This window comes from Passer domesticus, chromosome 3, assembly GCF_036417665.1.
Source record: "Passer domesticus isolate bPasDom1 chromosome 3, bPasDom1.hap1, whole genome shotgun sequence".
NCBI classification, from domain to species: Eukaryota; Metazoa; Chordata; class Aves; order Passeriformes; family Passeridae; genus Passer; species Passer domesticus.
Genome location: NC_087476.1, coordinates 99,931,218 through 99,949,418, shown reverse-complemented (window position 1 = coordinate 99,949,418; position 18,201 = coordinate 99,931,218). Strand labels below are relative to the sequence as shown.

At 39.5% G+C, this 18,201-nt stretch overlaps 2 protein-coding genes across 16 annotated transcripts in view; both read left to right on the top strand.

Annotated features, from left to right (window-relative positions):
* CEP170 (centrosomal protein 170) overlaps window positions 1-5,237 on the top strand; it is a 92,494-nt gene extending 87,257 nt beyond the window's left edge. For all 12 annotated transcript variants that reach the window (XM_064414662.1, XM_064414663.1, XM_064414661.1 and 9 more), the window contains 2 exons: window positions 1,933-1,984; window positions 2,870-5,237. In XM_064414662.1, coding sequence (XP_064270732.1) covers window positions 1,933-1,984; window positions 2,870-3,153 — 336 coding nt within the window. In that variant the 3' untranslated portion in view covers window positions 3,154-5,237. The remainder of the gene's footprint in view (window positions 1-1,932; window positions 1,985-2,869) is intronic.
* A 7,800-nt stretch (window positions 5,238-13,037) lies between these two features.
* The window catches only part of PLD5 (phospholipase D family member 5), a 334,219-nt gene continuing 329,055 nt past the window's right edge, over window positions 13,038-18,201 (top strand). Inside the window, exon 1 of one of the 4 annotated variants that reach the window (XM_064414641.1) lies at window positions 13,038-13,150. The gene's annotated coding sequence lies outside the window, so the exon portion shown is untranslated. Of the gene's footprint in view, window positions 13,151-14,424; window positions 15,939-18,201 lie in introns of those variants that run through there. The other 3 variants (XM_064414645.1, XM_064414642.1, XM_064414640.1) reach the window with 3 other exon arrangements.

Here is an 18,201-nt window from a genome sequence, read left to right as displayed (position 1 = left end):
GGGAGAGAAACCTGCTCAAATGTGAATACATTTCTTCTGGCGTTGAACAGGCTAGAACTTCTCTGCTAGCTCATTATCAGTTAGTAAACTCCTCCAGACTGATTTTTCCTGGAAGTATAAAAAACTTGGCCTGTAATTTTTGCAGAATGGTGTATTTATCAAAAGCAATCATTAGTAAATCAGTATTATAATTTAATAGATTTGCTGATAGTTTGTTAGGTTTTTTCAAAAAGTTAATGAAGTTTCTCTTGGAAGTTTCTAATTTTATAAATATTATAATACAAGGAGTTTCTCTTATCCCTCTCCAGAACAAGATCCAAATTTAGTGTTTTATATTCTAAATGCCCTAAATATGGGAGGTTAAGGTACTCTTAAAAAAGAAAAAGGTTTCTTGTACATTTATTCCTCAGTTCACCATTTTACTGAATTTTTTCCTATCTATTAAAGCATCTCACACTGATTGAAAGTTTATAGGTTGTTCAGTGTTTTTTTGTATATGCACTGATTTTTAAGTTTCTGCTTAGTTTTCAGAGCAATATGTTGTTCAAATGCAGTGCCTTTATTTACCACAGAATACTAAAAGTTAAGAAAGGACAGTTGTAAGTGATGTTTGTTTTGTCCTTGGAACATTTATGTCCAGCTCAGATGTGAAATCTGCTTAAAGATAATGACTGCATAAAGATAATCAATCTCTTTGCCACCCATGAAAATCACACTACTTAGTACAGAACAGCTTTCTGAAATGCATTAATGGTTTTCTGAAATCAGTGCCTTTGAAAATTCTCAGCTTTAGAATACCACTGACAGCTCTTCTCAGCAGCTGGGTTAACTCTATTCTTCCATGTAGGATCCTTCAATTGTAGGATTTACATATTTATACTAACATAAATATGCTAATTCTACCAGGGAAATTACTCAGGGAAGTGGTCGCAGCACTCAGCCTGCCAGAGTTCAAGGACCCTTGGGAAAATGCTCTCAGGCACTTGGTGTGATTCTTGGGGTGTCCTGTGCAGGGCCAGGAGTTGGACTCAATGATCCTTGTGGGTCCCTTCCAGCTCAGATTATTCTGTGATCCTGCAGCTTTAGATGTGGTACATTCAATGATTTCTGTGTTTCTGAGTGCATTGCTGTGGCTGTGTTAGCTAGTGCAGCACAGTGGAGCAAAATCTGAAAGGCAGAGTGCTGGGGCCCCAGCACTGGGGTGCTGTGCAGGGTCTCAAGGGACAGAACCTTGATGCAGACATCTCACTGTCTGACTCACATCTCTACAACATTATAAATGACTCTGTTCCATTTAATACTGAGTTTATCCTGTAACTTCTCTTTCAAGGTCTGCTGTTAATTTGCCTGTTCTCCACAGAGCTGTGGTGTCTGTGCTTGAGCAGAGGTGGCACAGGCAGATGAGCAAGGGTCAGAATGAGGCCGTGGGGATGGTAGCAGGCAGTCAGTGCAGAGGGCTCTGGCCTTCTGAGTGGGACATGGCTCTCCAGCACTGCCACCCATGGCTGGGCCACCACCAGCACAGATGTTCTTGATGGCAGGAAGGACAATCCAAATAGCATAATGCAGTTGGACAGGTTTGAGAGAGGGATTGTTCACTCCTGAGAGGTAGTTTAAATCTCTTTTTCCTTAATGGAAATTTCCTTTATTTTTCCATCATGGCCTTAAGCTGGGATAGGGAAGATTCAGATTAGATATTAGAAAAATATTTTCACTGTTAGAGTGGTCTCCTGAACAGGTCACCTAGGGGAGTGGTGGAGTTGCCATCCCTGGAGGTGTTTAGGAGGTACCTGGATCTGGCACTGGGTGGTGGTTTAGTGGTATAAGAGCTGTAGTGGCAGTGCTGCAGTAACAGCTGAACTTAAAAGCTTAAGGGTCTCTTCCGACTTTTTCCGATTCTATGATAATGAAACATGGTTGTTTATTTTCTAGGAAATATCATCAATCTTACAGGAACTGAAACGAGTTGAGAAGCAGCTGCAAGGTAAAAATCTTTTTTCACTTTTCTGTGGTTCCTTGCTTCAATTTTTTTAATAGATATCTATATGTGTGTATGTATAACATGAAAAAATTACTGTGATTTATCAAAATATATTCACAGTATCATTTATGTGCATTGTTATCATATAACTGCTGATACATTTGATAAACAAACATGGCTGTTTTTTTAAAAGCAGAAGAGTGGTCATATCTTTTTATATGGGATTAGTGGCCCATGCTTATCATCATTATGTTAGTTGTAAATTTCCTATATTTGTTATTTTTAGTATTCAGATCTAATCTGAGAGCAAATCGTGTTTTTGAAAATAATTTTTCAAGAGAAGTTATAAACCACCTTTAGAGACAAATCAGTAATAAATGTTAGTACATATTTGGAAATAAAAAGAGAAGTTCTGTTAAATGTGACACATATATAAATAGTATAAGAAAATGAAATGTTACTAGGTACTTCAGTTTGCCCTCACTGTGTGGATAAATGACTGCTCTTTTATACAAATTTCATTCAATCATGGAATCAGCATCGATGGCTATTTTCTGGGGGTGGGGTGGAACAAAGCATAATATAACAGTAACATCAGGGGGAAAAGCCACTTAAATGAAAACCATCCTTCTGTCCCTATAACCTAATTGTAGATGGTTTATCATCTGTTTCCTGTTTTAGTATATGTAACTGCTTTTGAACACATGTATCAGTTTACATCTGTGTTGGATACACCATTTCTTTGTCGTGGGCAGCACACATAAAAACTCACATCTGTCATCATAAAAATAAAAGTGTGAATAAGGATTTCCATATTTTTATAGTAACAGATAATTGGTTTTTTTATGGCTTTTTCCCTGTCCTTCTCATCTCTTCTTGACTGCTTAGCAATTAATGCCATGATTGACCCTGATGGTACCCTGGATGCTCTGAGCAACTTGGGATTCGCCAGCCCCATCTTACCAGCTCAGCCGAAGCCGAAGTCCAGCCCTGTTTCCCAAGGCCCCCGCCCGGCAGCACAGCCAAACTGCCAGCCCGAGGCCCGGGCTCGTCCTGCCGCCGGCCCTGTGGCAGCTGAATTGGAAAATGCTGAATCCGAGGCAGATTTCAGCATACATTTCAATAGGTTTAACCCAGATGGGGAAGAAGAAGATGCCACCCTGCGTGAGTGACATCTCAGTGTTTGATACAAAAACCTTTCATGTGGAATGTTTAGAAATCAAGGAAAACTTGTAATGTTTGTTTTTATAATTAAAAAAAAAAGGCTTGGTCAAGCAGCAGTTGTTTTATTAAACCAGTTTTCTTTAATTGTGATGCTTTGATTGTCACACAAATCTTTTTCAAATCATAAAGATATGCATAGATACCAATGTAGGAAAGCAGATTGTGGCAGGTTTGCCCTTTGTGGTTGTGTGCTTTGCAAAAGAATTATTATATCAGCAGTTTTCCCTTAATAGATTTATTTCTTTTCAAAAGCCATGTAAGCAGTCTAACATTTACTGAAAACCCCAAATCTCTTTGCCAAGCTGCTCTGATGAACAGACTTCCTCCTCTAAAGCTTGTACAGAACTGTTGAACAGTTATGTTTGATTCTGAATTAGATGATTTATATAGGAAACATTATCTTTGACTACAATGACACATTACTGCAAAAGTAAGACAGATTTCAGAAAGCATTCATTCTCATGTACTGGAAAATCTCAAACAGTTCTGTGGTTTATGTAACCTTGTTGCTGCGTAAATTGTCTTGGGGTTTACAAATAAGTTCACATATTATGTTTGCACTAAGATTTGCTGGGAGTGGTAGGTGAACATATCGATATCGTTGAACAGCAAGCAGTGTTTTGGTGTACATAGAAAACTGATAATACTGTCCTTGTATTATCATTACAGTGTTTTAATCCACTTTCTGAAAAGACTATTTGGCACTTTTTGATCTTCTTCAAAAGTCTTTTTGATGTTAATGAAAGTAGAAGTATTTCATATCTCATTTCTGTCCAAATCTTTGTTGAAACTAACTAGGAAATAAATTTGAACGTACAGCAATGTGGGACATCTTAAAGCATATTGAGGCAAATGGGCTCTCACCAATCCAAATGCAACGTAAACTTACAGAAGAAATTATTGTTTATTTGGAATGATCATGAGATGTAAAATTTTCTTTAGGGAACTTGGAAATAGAGTTGTCATGATTTGCTTGATCGATAGATGCACTCCCAAGCAAGTGATTTTATTTGTTTCTGTATATTTTCCTGTAGTCTTGCTAGTAAAGCTGTCCCTGTCTTACATATTTAAAAGGATTCTGGACAACGACTGCTAACATGGACATTTTGCTTATACCACTGAAAAGCAAGTCTATTTAAAGTTTCCTATATAAGCCTATTTTCCTTATCAGTTGTCCCAGTAACTTAACATTTGGAAATAATGAAAAAAATTAAAGTAAATTACTTTGTATTTCCAGAACACTGTAATTTGGAGGAATGTTTTTTCTGTTAAATGTAACTAATAGACTGGAATTTTCTTATGTTTGCATCAGTCTCTATATATTAAGGTTAAAGATACAGTTTTGCAGCTTTTATGAAATGGTCTTTAATATTTCAGCAATAATCCTATATGAGATTTGTTTTTAAAAAACCTACTTTCTGTACGCTTTTAAATTGTACAGGCTTTCAGAAATCAGTAAAAGTTGGACCAGTTAATAAAGATGCAAAAAGTTTTTTTGTAGAGATGTAAAAACAAAACCACTAATCTGTTGTATAATGGATTTCATATTTTCTTTAAAAAAAATTAAAAGCAAACAGTCTTCATGTATGACTCAATATGCTCTACTCCAGCTAACTGTGGGAGCCTGGATGACACTAGTTTACAGAGGCTACAGGAAAACTTCTTGAAGGTGTAGAAGGGCAAAAATAGATGGAAACTAGAGCTAAGTGTTGAAAACTGAGTGTACCAAACCACCACCATAATTCCTTCTTTTGTTTAATGCTTGGGAACATAATTTTTCTGCAGATTCAAGTGGAAAGTAGGAAATGGCTAGGAAGGATTAAAGGTGCAGGCTCTTCATACAAAATTCTGTTTGTGTTATTTCAGGCGTTTTTACCTTTATGTTGTGTAATAAGCATTTTGCATTACTATGTTATTATTTTGTATGGACATGTTCTCTTTATTTATTTTTGTTACATTTATTATGTATGTTATTTTGTTATATGCATTTACAACTCCATTTTTAAATAAAGTGTTTCTGGAACTTTACAAATGTGTGAATATATAATTGAGGAGCTGGGAAGTTCACACAATCTTTCTGCAGATTAACTCGCCTTTACTGAAATAGGAAATTACATTTTTTTCATAAATATCTTGTCTCCAGAAAAAGTTCTGTTACTGCCACCACTACGTCATTTATTCTGTGCTGACAGTATTGGCTCGCTTTCCCGTACTCAGGTTCTTTTCCACACTTCAATTGATTTTGTGTGCAAAGCTAGAGGCAAAAATAATCCAGTATGCCAGTCACTAAACAGTGGCTCTGTTTCCCTTTGTAGAATGAAAGTGAGTTTTAATGCACCTGCCAGCTGCAACAGTAGATGGTTATCAGACTGTTTTCCCTCTGTTTCACATACTGGAAAACTTTACTGAATATTCTGATTTGGCTCCACGCTGGTGCCTTTTTTTCTTCTGTCCCAGGTTTGACTTTATGCGTGCTTTTTCTGCAAGACATTAAATTGCCTTTTCTTAGCTGGCTTCATGCAGGAACAAAACCTTGAATTTAGTTAAAGCTCCAAGAATTTCTTCCCAGGTTAAGCATTTCGGTGTTGCTGAGCTTTGCTGTGACTCAGCATCAGCTGCTCTGGTCTTGCTTCTGTGTGTGTATTTTTGCTTTATATCCCAACCTGCTGGCATTAAGACAGCACTAGTGGCACACAGTAACATTCACTAGCCCTCAGCTCCGCAGGGGCAGGAGATTTCTACTGCTCTTCAGAGATGCCAGTTTGGTACAGTCAAAATTGTGACAAAGTTACAAGGGCTTTCCACTTTGACAGGACTTCTTCATTATCTGCTATCATTTCCTCACTTGTAACCAGCATCCCTCTGTCTTTCAGAGGGTAGAGGAATGCACTTCTGGGCTGTATTCTCATGTGCAGACTCCCTGATGTTTATGCAGAAATATAACTCTTCTCATACAGATTTTTATAGGACCAGTGTACTTGGAGCCAAGGTTTTACAGGGCTGTTACTCAGTAGTATTTAGGAAATCCAGCCAGATGGCTCAGTCGTGTGCTCCCTTCAGACAGCAGCAAGTGGTGCTGACACACCAGGACACAGGGAAAGCAGAATTCACTGGTGGCTCCTCCCCTGGCTACATGCACTGCTTGAATTCTACACCCAACAGCTCCTTGTAATGGCACTGACATCTAGCTGTAGCATACAGAAATAAACCTAAGGGCATAATTTGTGTGCCTGACCTGGTAACAGCAAGGTGGTGTTTCACTGCAGCATATACTTTGTACCAAAGCAACTGGTACTGCAATCTTAGAAGAGAACCCTGCCTCTTACCAAAAACTGACTTCCAGTCAATGCCTGTTGGAAGGCCTTTGAATTTTGAACTGGGAAGATTTTAAGCATAGGAAAGATCTACAATTACTGCTTCGGCATGGAGCCATGGAAAGCAAGGGTGTTCCTTCATGCAGGAATGCATGAAGCAGTCATGACATCGTAAAAGGAGGCCCCTTGCTGCCTGCCAAGGAGATTTTCTATCACCAAGTCTTTTGTATCTGAAAAGAATTACAAAGAAGAAGCTTGGCCACTCACCATGCAAGTTGCTTAGCTTCATCGTGGTGAATAATCAGAGTTTTTCAAGTGTGAGAATGTCACCTCTGAGTTCAAATAGAGCTAGATCTGTAAATGCTGACAGGGTTACAATCTTGGTAGTTCAACCATGATTGCCAAATATTAAAGACATCCAACAACGTGTGTCTTGGCAATATTGTCTAAGGACAGCTGCCTAGTGCTGAAGAGCATTTCCAGCTGCACTAGCTCAGTAATCTTTTAACAACAATTTTTGTTTTCAACTTGGTAAGCCTTAGCCTTAGCCAGTGCTGTTCCTGCCAGTGACAGCCAACAGAGCACTGGTTGGGGAACAAGGTATTTCCTTTCAGATTCTTTCCTCACTACTCACATATTTGGGGAGGAAAAATGCATTTAGCAAACAAGTGAGATAATGCATTCCTGGAAATTCTTCAAAACAGGACAAGAGAACTAGACGCCTACTGTCAAAGATCTTTGTGGTCTCTCCCTCCAATGAGACCACAGTTAACAGTGAAAACTAAACTCAGTGCTCGCCTTGTCTTGCTGGCAGTTTCATGAGCAGTTATTTTTTGAAACAGTTGTTACCTCTGGGGAGAGCTCTTAAAATTAGAGGGTGTTAGAAAATGCACTCCCTGAGGAGTCTGTATTAAAACATGTGTTTGTAGTAATTTAATACCCTTATGGCAATATAGGGCAACATTTTCAAGTAATACTTGCCAAAATTATTCAAACACGAAGGCCTTAGGGGGTAGAGTGAAGGGATATAGAGATTTGTTCATTTCAAGAGTAGTCCCTACATTTCCACATACCAGTAAACATATGCTTGCTAAGTTTGCTGCTCTTGTCTGTCAGTTCCTTAGGACTAGCATTTTTACACCTATTTCAGTAGATTACTAGATGTGTTGAGGCTTTATTTTATTATAGAATAGCTAAAAGTATCAGAAATCTAAAGATTTATATATATTTTTATAATTTTTTTAAAATAAAAAAATAACAGCTTAGAAGCAGTAGTAATTATCTTTGAACAAAACTGTGATCTTAAGAGAAAATTTTATTATTAAAATTACTTAATATTTTAAACAAAAATGGGCAACATGGGATTTCTAAGTTCTGTATGGAGACGTGGACCTGTGTGAAGCCAAGCACAATGAACAATGATTATATACAAACTTTAAAAACTTAGCAGGTGACTTCACATTTCATTTTCAGAATCACTTCTGGGGTAATGTGATTTATTAGTTGAGACAAATTCATTGAGGAAAGAAACCAGATGTGGATGTGAGTTGTGGTTTGGGTTATCCATGACTGATTTTGTTGAGAGATGAGGGAAATTACTGAGGATAATTCAGGAGGTTTTAAAAGTATTTAGAAATTAAATACCTTAATAAAGTTGTTAAAAAAATGTCATTAATAGTATTTCCCAATATAGCAACTGATTAGTAAGTGATCACGCAGGATATGATATTCTCAGCAGACATTACTGGATTAGGAGACTCAATGAAGAAGTTAAGCAAACTTTTAAAAAGAGCTTTTGAAAGAAATCAAATGACAGAGATGAACAGAAGTGAAGGGAAATGGGGCAGGAACACACTGTCCCCAGCCATGGCAGTAGGTGTCACACAACCATGCAGGTGGTTCAAGGCAGCTTTAGCACAAAGGAGAACTGTAAGATGCAGGAGGTTCATAAGAGTTTCCCTGCAAGAATGGTACTTCCAGAGCTGGTAAGAAACTGGGCAGGAAAACATCTTTCCTACTTCAAGATGTGCCTCAGGTGCAAGAGAGACTACAGCCCTGCTGCTCCTTGGCAGGGGATGGCAGCTGGAAGTACGTGGGAGTTACTGCTTGCATCAATCGTTTAATTTTTCACTCTGCAGAATAGCTGGAGATTATTTCTCAAATAAACTGACTGAACCAATAGACAGTGCTTTCCATACAATGAAATAAAACCCTCCAGACAAATTCATATCCTCTAGTTTTATGTTTTCCTGAAATCATTTTTGGACTTCACTGACAAAATTTCAGTAACTGACTAAAGATGCAGGTGTATAATATTGTAATCTCATTACCGCACACTCGGGTACTCAAGTGCTAACAAAAAATTTGCTGCACACTCGTGTTCATTCTTTTGTTTTCATACATGGAAGGAATATGCACAAACCAGGCTCCTCATGTGATTGTCAGTATGATGGGCAACTGAGCAGATGGTTGTTTGAAAAATCCACTTTTTAAAATGCAATTTATGCAGTATTCTGAACACCTAATAAGTTGCTTTCTTCCCCATACAAATCTGAGGTAAAAGTGTTGCTTTGCTAATTTCTTGAGTCGATTTCCTAAGTGTACAAGCTCCTCAAATTTAGATCCTCTTCAACACCTTTGCAAGTTTAAAAATGGTGTGTTATATTGAAAATCACATCTGAGGCTTCACTGAAGTTATTACTCCAGGGGCAGCAGAAGTTCAAGTACAAAATTGAAAACACAGCTTAGTGGCTTATCTCAGCCCTAGCATGAGCCCCAGGCACACAGACCTTTGGAGCCACATTTCAAGCTGCATGAGCAGTGTTTGCTGTTTGGTGCAACCAACATTTGTTGCTTGTAGTTTTGAGAATGTGTTTTTAGCCTTCCAAGCTGTTTGAGTATCTGTATTCCTAACTTTGGCCAATTTAAGTATTTTACCACAGAATCATAGAATAACAGAATGGCTTGCATTGGGAGGGACCTTAAAGATCTGGTTTCAATGGGCAGGGGATCTGCTACCAGACCAGGCTGCTCAAAGCCCCATCCAACCTGACCTTGAACACTTCCAGGGATGGGGCACTTACAGTCTCTCTGTGCAACTTGTTGCAGTACATCCCCACCATCACAGTAAAGATGTTTTTTCTGTTTAATCTTAAACTACTTCCTTCAGGTTGAAGCTGCTTCCCCTTGTCCTATCACCATAGGTCCTTGTAAAATGTCTCTCTCCATCTTTCTTGCAGTCTCACTTTAGGTACTGAAAGGCTGCTATGAGGTTACCCTGAAACCTACTCTCCTCCAGGGTGAACAATCCCAATTCTCTTAGCCTTTCCTTGTAGGAGAGTAAAAAGCATTTTCAGAGTTAAAAGTGACATGAATAAAGACATCCATCATTTCCCTTTTAATGGTGAAATGATTTGCTTTGGAAAATACATGGATTATGTCACTGGAAGAAAACTGTCCATTAAATTATGCACTTGTCCCTTAATGCTCCAGCAGTAAATTACAAGTTAAGCAGAGCTGGTCTTCATCAAGTCAGTGGAAAAGTTTATGCAGCCAGAGTTTTGTACTTGCTTAGTTGAGTGCAAACCCAGATCACTACATTTTGGTTTTCATTTGTATGCAGTTATGTAAAATTCAGAAATGCTGTCCCCAGCACAAGTGTTTTTAAATGAGTTGGTTATAAGTTTTAGCCTGACATTGTAAAAGCAATGATTTTAAAATTTGTAGGGAAAAATTAATCCTGACTGACATCAATGATTTCTTTTAATTGATATTTAAATTTGCCCAGATAAGGAAACACACTGGAACTTGTCTTACTGCTTAAAATGCAATGAGTGAAAAAATGGCAGGCATAGGATAGTAGAAAAAAAATCCATAGAATAATAGGTATGATTAAAAAGCGTATCTGACTGGAATTTCTAATTAAGGATTTTCTCCAGGGAGACATAGTGAAAAGCTTGATGCTAAATTAGTTTTGGAGAATCACTGCAGATCTATGAACTGGTCTTAGCACTTTCTGGAGCCTCCCAGATGGCCGTGCTGAGGACAAGCACAGATAATTTTACAAACATCAATATTCCTTGCAGCCTTTCACTGCAGGATTGAAGCCAAAGAAACAGTAACAAGATTTTACCTTCCAGTGGTACTTTTCTTCTGAAATCTTTCAAGCCCTGCCCAAACATTCATTCTGTTATGAAATTTATATGAGGAAATATTTCATCCTGGTCTTACAGATGCGAAAAGGGACTCAGAAAAATCTTGTTTCCTCCCTACAAAGTGCTGAGACAAGTCTTTGCCATCACCAAAATCTCGGTTAAGTGGCAAAACACAGCCTGGTGGTGCTAATAATGTGCCACTTGATCTGACAATGCCAATACTTAATATCAAAGTTATCCCCAACTTCTGAGTCGCTGTGACAGAGACAGAGACCTGTGTCTTTCCAGTCAGGTCAGTTTTGCTCACTTCCCTTTCCCCAGTGCACCTTGCTGGCATCTTTGGCGCTGCTGAGTGTGGGTACCTATCCCAGCGAGCTGCATTAGCTGGTCTTGGCAGCCTCCCCAGCAGCTGGTAGCAGCAGGAGGCTAATTTGGCATGTTGGGATAGCTGTCATACACGTAACCCTCAGTACTGTGCTGAGAATATCTCAGAAATATCTCTGAATTTCCACGTCTCCTGAAAATTCCTTTTTTCATGCTAATCCCTGTTTCTTTACAACACTGGATGCAATGATGTGTATCAGTTTTATTTAAATTCATATAGTCTGCCTGTGCTTGAAGTGTTCTAATTCTCCATGCAAATTGTCTTGGTTTATGTGCATATGTTTAAAAATATCTGATTGTTTTAATTCTCAAAATTTAATGGACTGACAGAGATCATATCAGCTTCTGCAGAGCTACTTTTGCAGCGCTGCAAAGCACTGATGTAGCCATTTATTTTTGTTTTCTAATGCATGGATTCCATTTCTAAATGTTTCCAGAAGGCAAGCGTGAAAGGCATCTACTCAAGTGTTTTTTGTTCAATTGTCCAAAAAGTATCAGCAGTATCTGAGAGATAGTCACAAAGCAGTTTCCCTGAAGGACACAGCTGCAGATCCCAGGTGTTTCTAGAGGCTTCTATAGAAACTCTAGAGGTCTAGATGCTCAGTTATTGAGTGTACATGTTTTCTTCTTATATGTTGAATGGCCTAGCTACATATCAGAAAAAAAGGAAAAATATGGTGATGTGCCTTGTTGAGCACATGGATATATCTGGAAGGAAAAAAAAAACAAAACTAAAGCCTCTAAATTTTGCTAGTTAAGCTGCCATTTTACCAAGCATTTAAGTGTTAGTTCTTGAGAAAGGCCACATGGCCCATTAGATCTGCCTTTCTTTGAGAAGTTTTCTAATTTCTTTGTCAGAGCTACCACTAAACTTTACAAAGTTAGTGTTTAAAGGATTGCAAGCTTGCATTTTCTCAGGGATCCGGAAAAGACAGAGCTAAGTGGATAATCCCACATTCTGTACAAGTTTTTTGGCAAAGGAGAAACTAGGGGTGGGAGAGACAGTGGTTATTTCAAGACAGTCAAGTTCTCCCTGGCCAATTCTGACTGGCATCCTGTGAGATAATTTCACCATGGGATACGCTAGATTTATCTTACTGATTTTCTCTCTGATAGAAAGCAGTGCACTGGCCTGACAGGTGGATAACAAAGACAAAGCAGTGCTGATGTTTGTAGCAGCAGAACTTCTAAGGAAAACTGATAGTCCAGCTGAACCAAGCTGCAACAAATAGTGCCCTGGACTCAAAAGCTTGTCAACGTACATTTCCATCAGGACCAGAAATTCCCCAAATACATAAAATGAAGGTGAATAAAAGTCCCATACAACTTTTTTTTTTTTTTTTTTTTTTTAAAGAGTTTAGGTTTCACAGAAAGAATGGAGGAAAATAAAGCTTTGATTGGACCAACCTCTATCAAATTTTCAGGGACACCTGCACATCAGCAACAACTTTCCCCATCTGGGTTTCAAAAACTAATCAGTCATACTGCAAAGAAATTCAAGGTGTCAGAGATTTCTCAGAAGTTGATTGTCTGAATGGAAAATCAGGCTGTCCAGAGGAGAGCCTCTCCTTACCCAGGAGGACTTGGGTAAGAGGCCGTGTTAAGATCTGAGTATTAAAAATTTTAGAGAGAGGCCTTTGCCTGAATTAAGGTGCAAACTGACCATGTGCCAAAGTCAGTGGTATAAATTTTAAATGGTGGTGGGGGGGGGGGGGGGGGGGCATAGCTAGGAGAGAGGGAGAAAGGGGAGGGAGAGAGAGTGGCAGAGACAGATTTTGTGGAAAATATCCCTACTCCATGGCTACCAATGATATCCCATTGATCGTCTTCTTCTGGTCTTCTTGGTGGTGAGGGTCCCACAAAATATAGAGTTCAGTGGGTTAACCTACACTCAGGCCAGGTGGGAATGAATGCCCAGATATCTTCCCTGGGGGAGAGAATGTGGTGCAAGTTTGACAGTCTCTTGTAAGAGACTCTGGATCAGTTCCATCGCTTGGGTCATGTGCAGCGCTCTGGGGCAAGACCTCAGCAATGAGTCTGGGAGCGCTTTGGGCGTCTTTGATGGATTATGACACCCCTCAGCTGCCTCTCACGTGAGTGTGGCCTTCCCGGGGTGGGGACAGGTTTACAACTGAGGCACTTTGTGTGAGGGAGGGTGGGTGTTCACTCCCTGTGAGCAGAGGCTGCCCACACACCGACACTCTCCTCCTGCCCGTGGTTGTGGGGCAGTGTGTGCAAAGCTGCCCTCAGCAGATGGATCTGTGGGCTTTGGCCTCCTCCAGCCCGAACCGAGACAGAGATGAATTTCAGCACAGCTGCTGGGTCTGGCTTTCTCATAGATATTTTCTTTTCCTACAGCCTTGTTTACTTCTCCCTAGACCTGAGATAATTGCATGGTAGTGTCACCTTTTCTGATCTCAAGTACCCTTAGGGGGCTCAACTCACAGCTCGAAGTTCCCCTCAGGAGGCCTGTTCAGGGAGGAGCGGCCTTCGGTGGTCACAGTTTCTTTGTACAGTTCTGCCATAATGGGCCAAAAGTCCTTCAAAGTAATGTTCAAGCCTTTAACCATAACATTTCCATCTCTCAGGGTGCACTGTCCTGGTTTTGGTTGGGTTTTGCTAACTCATTAATTGCCTAACTCGGGAACAGCGAGGCCGGCAGGAGCTGGCGCTGCCGCTCATCAGGGTATGGGCAGCGAGGGCAGCCAGAGCTGCTGGGGCTGGGTCACTGGTGGGAATGGGACAGCCCTTCCAGCCTTCCCAGGAGACACAAAAGGAGAGGGAAATGTCAGAGAGGGCTCTGGAAAGCAAGACTTCTTCTATGTCTAATACATAAGGTAAAAAGAGTCTGCTGATCTTGTTCATTACATTTTAAACACCTTTGAAGGCTTGAGTAAATGCTTACCCTGCCTCTTAGGATAAGTGAAACATAGATGGGATTGCTTGAAGCAACAAAAGAAATGCCTCAGGGGCTTTATGAAATCCCTCAAACTACTTCAAAAACATGTGAGAGGAAAGGGCCATTGCTACACTGAGATGCCAGAACCAGTCGGGTGTGCTAAAGCTTGAATGTTTAAGTGAATAGATCACTTGATCAAAATCAAGAAGAGCAGGGGAAGGGCTCAAACAGAGTTCTTTGCCCTGATGTACATACAATAAATACTAAGAAATGGAGAAACCAAATGCAATTTCTTGGGGTCAAAAATAGAAGAGAACTGGGAAGTTGAGATTTGATTTTTAACCCAATGCCCATCCCCTCAGCCCCCCCCCCCCACACACACACATTTACTGTTAAATAAAAGCCAGACTCTGAACTTTGGGCAACAAAGCTTATTAACTGAGCTGGTAGTGTGCTAACAATCAGTTGGAATGTAATTATGGGAAGTAATTAGAGAAAAATTAATGGAAAGGTACCTTCCATTAATCTTCAGAAATATTCCCTTTCTGAAGATTGCCTTTTATATGTAGTCCAGGCAAAAATAAATTTATTCCCCAAATTTGAAATCTTTCTGCATTTCAAAGTTTCTCAAATTTTTTTGAATTTGTTTTTTTAAGTGAAATTTTTATGTCAGAACTATAACTTGAATTATTCTGGCTAAACTTAAACATTTACTAGATTGTCATTTCTATATCTGAATCTGTCTTTGACTTTCTGAGAACCTGGATAACTGGAACATTTTTATCCCTTCCATGTCAGCACGTTGCTTACACATGTATAACAAAGAGAATAACTTTGACCATTGCTTATTTTTTGTGAGTACCTTTTATTTTGGCCTGCTGACAGATATTCAGGAGAAAATTGGGTGACGTATGAATGAACAGTTTCCAACTTTTACCACATGGAAAGACTTCTGTACAAACTATTACAAATGCAGATTGAAAATTGCCTGCTCACTTAGTGACATAACAGGCATGCTGTAGCATTTTTAGGGACAAAAGCTCCTATTGTAGCTCCCTCGACTGTCCTCATTCTCCAGCTGAGTTTGTGAAGATAACAGATGTGAAGAGATTTGGAGAGCCACCACCACTGCAGTGTTACACTAAAAGCCAGTGGGACCACCTCAACAGTGACATGTTTCTGGAACTGCTTGCATGATTGATAGTTTCTCATCACTTCCATGTGGTTTTGGCTGCCCTTGGTCTGGCCAGCAAGATTAAACACAGAGGAAATAAGTAGAATCTTCTATTATTTCCACCAGAAAATGGGATTATAGAAAGATCCTGTGCTTTGCAGAGAATTCAAGTCAAAATAAAGCTGAGAATCTGGCTATTGAATCCCTAATATTAACACTACAACTGAGCAAAGAAACTTTTCCACTGCCTACACAAAACTGGATTAGATTGATTGGTCTCTATCCCTCACAGGATTATTCAAAAAACTGTGGGTCATGCCTGGTTAACCATGTCATTCCAGCTCTGAATATCACTGTACTGAAAGGATTTTCAGCATATTGAGACCTGTTCAAAAACAACTTTATGGTCCTTTCAGTGCTCTCACAGTCTCATCACAGTGTCCATCCCTCTTGGGAGATCCATGTGCTTATCAGAGGATTTCCAAATTCCAAAACCCCTGCCATGAGCAGAGACATGTCTGCCCATGCTCTGCACTCTGCTGCTTTAGTTCCAAACACTCTTAATAATTTTGCAAAGAGGTGAGCACACACTGAGTACACAACATTACCCCTAAAGGCAGTAGAGGAGGAGAGCAATGTGCTGGGTGTGTGGAGCACAGTACCAGGAGCTAGTTCAGGTGCGGACACAGTTTCTCTGTAGAGGAGATACTTTCAAGAGGCAGATGGGAAGGAATATCAAGCAGCTGCTCTCTTATGCCAAAGCACAACAGCTGAAGGATGAGTGCACAGTGAAGTGCTGCATTGCAAGGTACGCCAGAAAATTTTCCTATTTTTATTACAATGAACTTAAAAGAGTTTGACTAGATTTTCACTGATAGCTGAATTTCTATCTTTCTCAGACTAATATATATTTTACCTAGGTCTACCACAATTAGTAATTCTTGTGTTTTATAATGGGAGGAACTCATGACTAAAAGCAAAATCTGTCTTAAAAGGTTCATAAGAACTTTTCTTGGCTGTTTATGTTGTTTAAAAACATATCTTAGACTAACGCAGATTAGTATTTTATTTTTGTTTTACTATCAAACAGCTTTCTGAAGAACAAAGCAGGATCATGTATTTCCATCTATTTTTTCTAATAGCATAGTCCAAGATAAATCCATTCGTATCCACAGACTAGGGGTGGGTTTAACTTAATTCTGCAGTCCTCAAATCCTGGATGCATCTGACAACTCCGTGGTGATCCCTGAGTTTTTCTGGGGCATCAGAAAAGTAGCTCCTCTTGTCAAGAATAAGCATCTTGGAATTGTTTAACAAGTAAAGAATTCTTGTATTCTGTACAATGAATCCTCTAAGTTCACTGCCTCTCAAATTTCAGTCAAATGATGACAGCTCAGAGTGTACTTGCCAGGCTGGCCTCTACATTTAAAGTAAAAATGAATGAATTGAACTATTTTTTGTTCCTAAATACACACTAAATACACAAATGACAGAGACATCTCAAGAGGTTGAACAACCCACTGGTCTTGATTGCATTCACAGAGAAACAGAACAGAAGCCACAAAGTGTGAGACCTCCTGAAGAAGGTCAGGAAAGGCCATTGGAGTGTCATGTTCATTAGACACCCCCTTCTGTATCTTCTATCACTTGACATGACAAAAAAAAGTCTAATTTTTTACTGTTCTGTTGTGAGTCTGAGAACAATTATGAGCATTCAGGGTTTTCCCTTTTGTCATCTGCTGTGTGAGCAAATCTTGTTATGGATTTGACCACCATGAGCCTCACTTATTTGACACATTTCATCTGTTTGTGGGTTATCTCTGTGTGATATATTTGCCAGCAGCTCAGGCTCTGTGCTTTCTTGCAATTTAATATCCCTTTTTCTCCCTGACTCTCTGGTTGTTGGCAGCTTCTCCAGTCAGTTACTTTTAAGAAATTCCACAACAAAACTCCTCAGGATAAGTATTTCTGCTTCTCAAACCATTTCCTCTCTCACAGCATCCATTACATTTGTACAGTCAGAGAAACACCATCCCATGGACAAACACACAAGAAGCAAAAGCAGTATTTCAGCTTGATGTGTTTATGCCTGTACTTATTCCCTAATTCTCTGTGTTTTCCAGGCGAAATCACATATCAGCTGAGCAGTGCAGCTAAATGCTTGTGTTGGGAAGCTAAGCCTTTTCTGCCAAATGCATTTGGTACTTATTGTGGTTTCCAGATTTTTCATGCTCTCAGTAGCATGTATAATTATTTACATCAAAAAGAAAATCAATGACCTGTAACTGAGCTTTCGAAAATTATAAGTTATCTTATTTGACTGCCTCCAGGAGTTTGAGTTACCTAAGCAGTGATGAAAAAAACAAGCTATTGGACAAGGAATGACCAAGCAGAATTAATTTAAATAAGCTTGAGATAGCTTTAATAAACTGCTATAGATAAGTGGTTTGTGCTATGTAATCTCAGGAGTGAAACACAGCAAGAGATTGTGCATCAACTGCTTAAATAATGATGTTATTGATATTGCAACTGCCAGATGCTTACAAGGGCTGAGCAACAAACTCTTTTTAGTTTCAGTGCAGCTGTGGGCAGCCAGCTCCTGTAAACAACCAGCTAGTGAGAGCTAAAGCAAGTCTGGCTCACTCAGGGAGGAATAGCTGTAGCAAAGGTCAGGTCTTGCCATGGGCAGGAGGAAGGCTGGCCAGCACGAACCAGGTCACATAACAAAACTCCTGGTGCTGCAGGTTGCCATGCTTTTGTGCACTCCAGAGAGGTGGAGGAGGGGAAATTTGAACTGGAAAGTCTTGACAGAAGTCTGCTGCAGGCAGGATACTTATTGTCCATGAAATGAGAAGGGAAAACATGTGAAGCAACAACATCTGAAAAGAAAGCACTAACACTGAAAGAAGCACCATCATTTACTATTGGCTTTTTGTCTCTGCTTCCACCATTTTCTTTTGAAGTGAAGATCCTGGTTTTTCTTTCACCTTTCAACTCATATAGATGGTCCTAGGTATGTGGTGGCCAGTCAGCAGGACTATCTGGTCTAATGGTCTGAGAATGAGAGATGC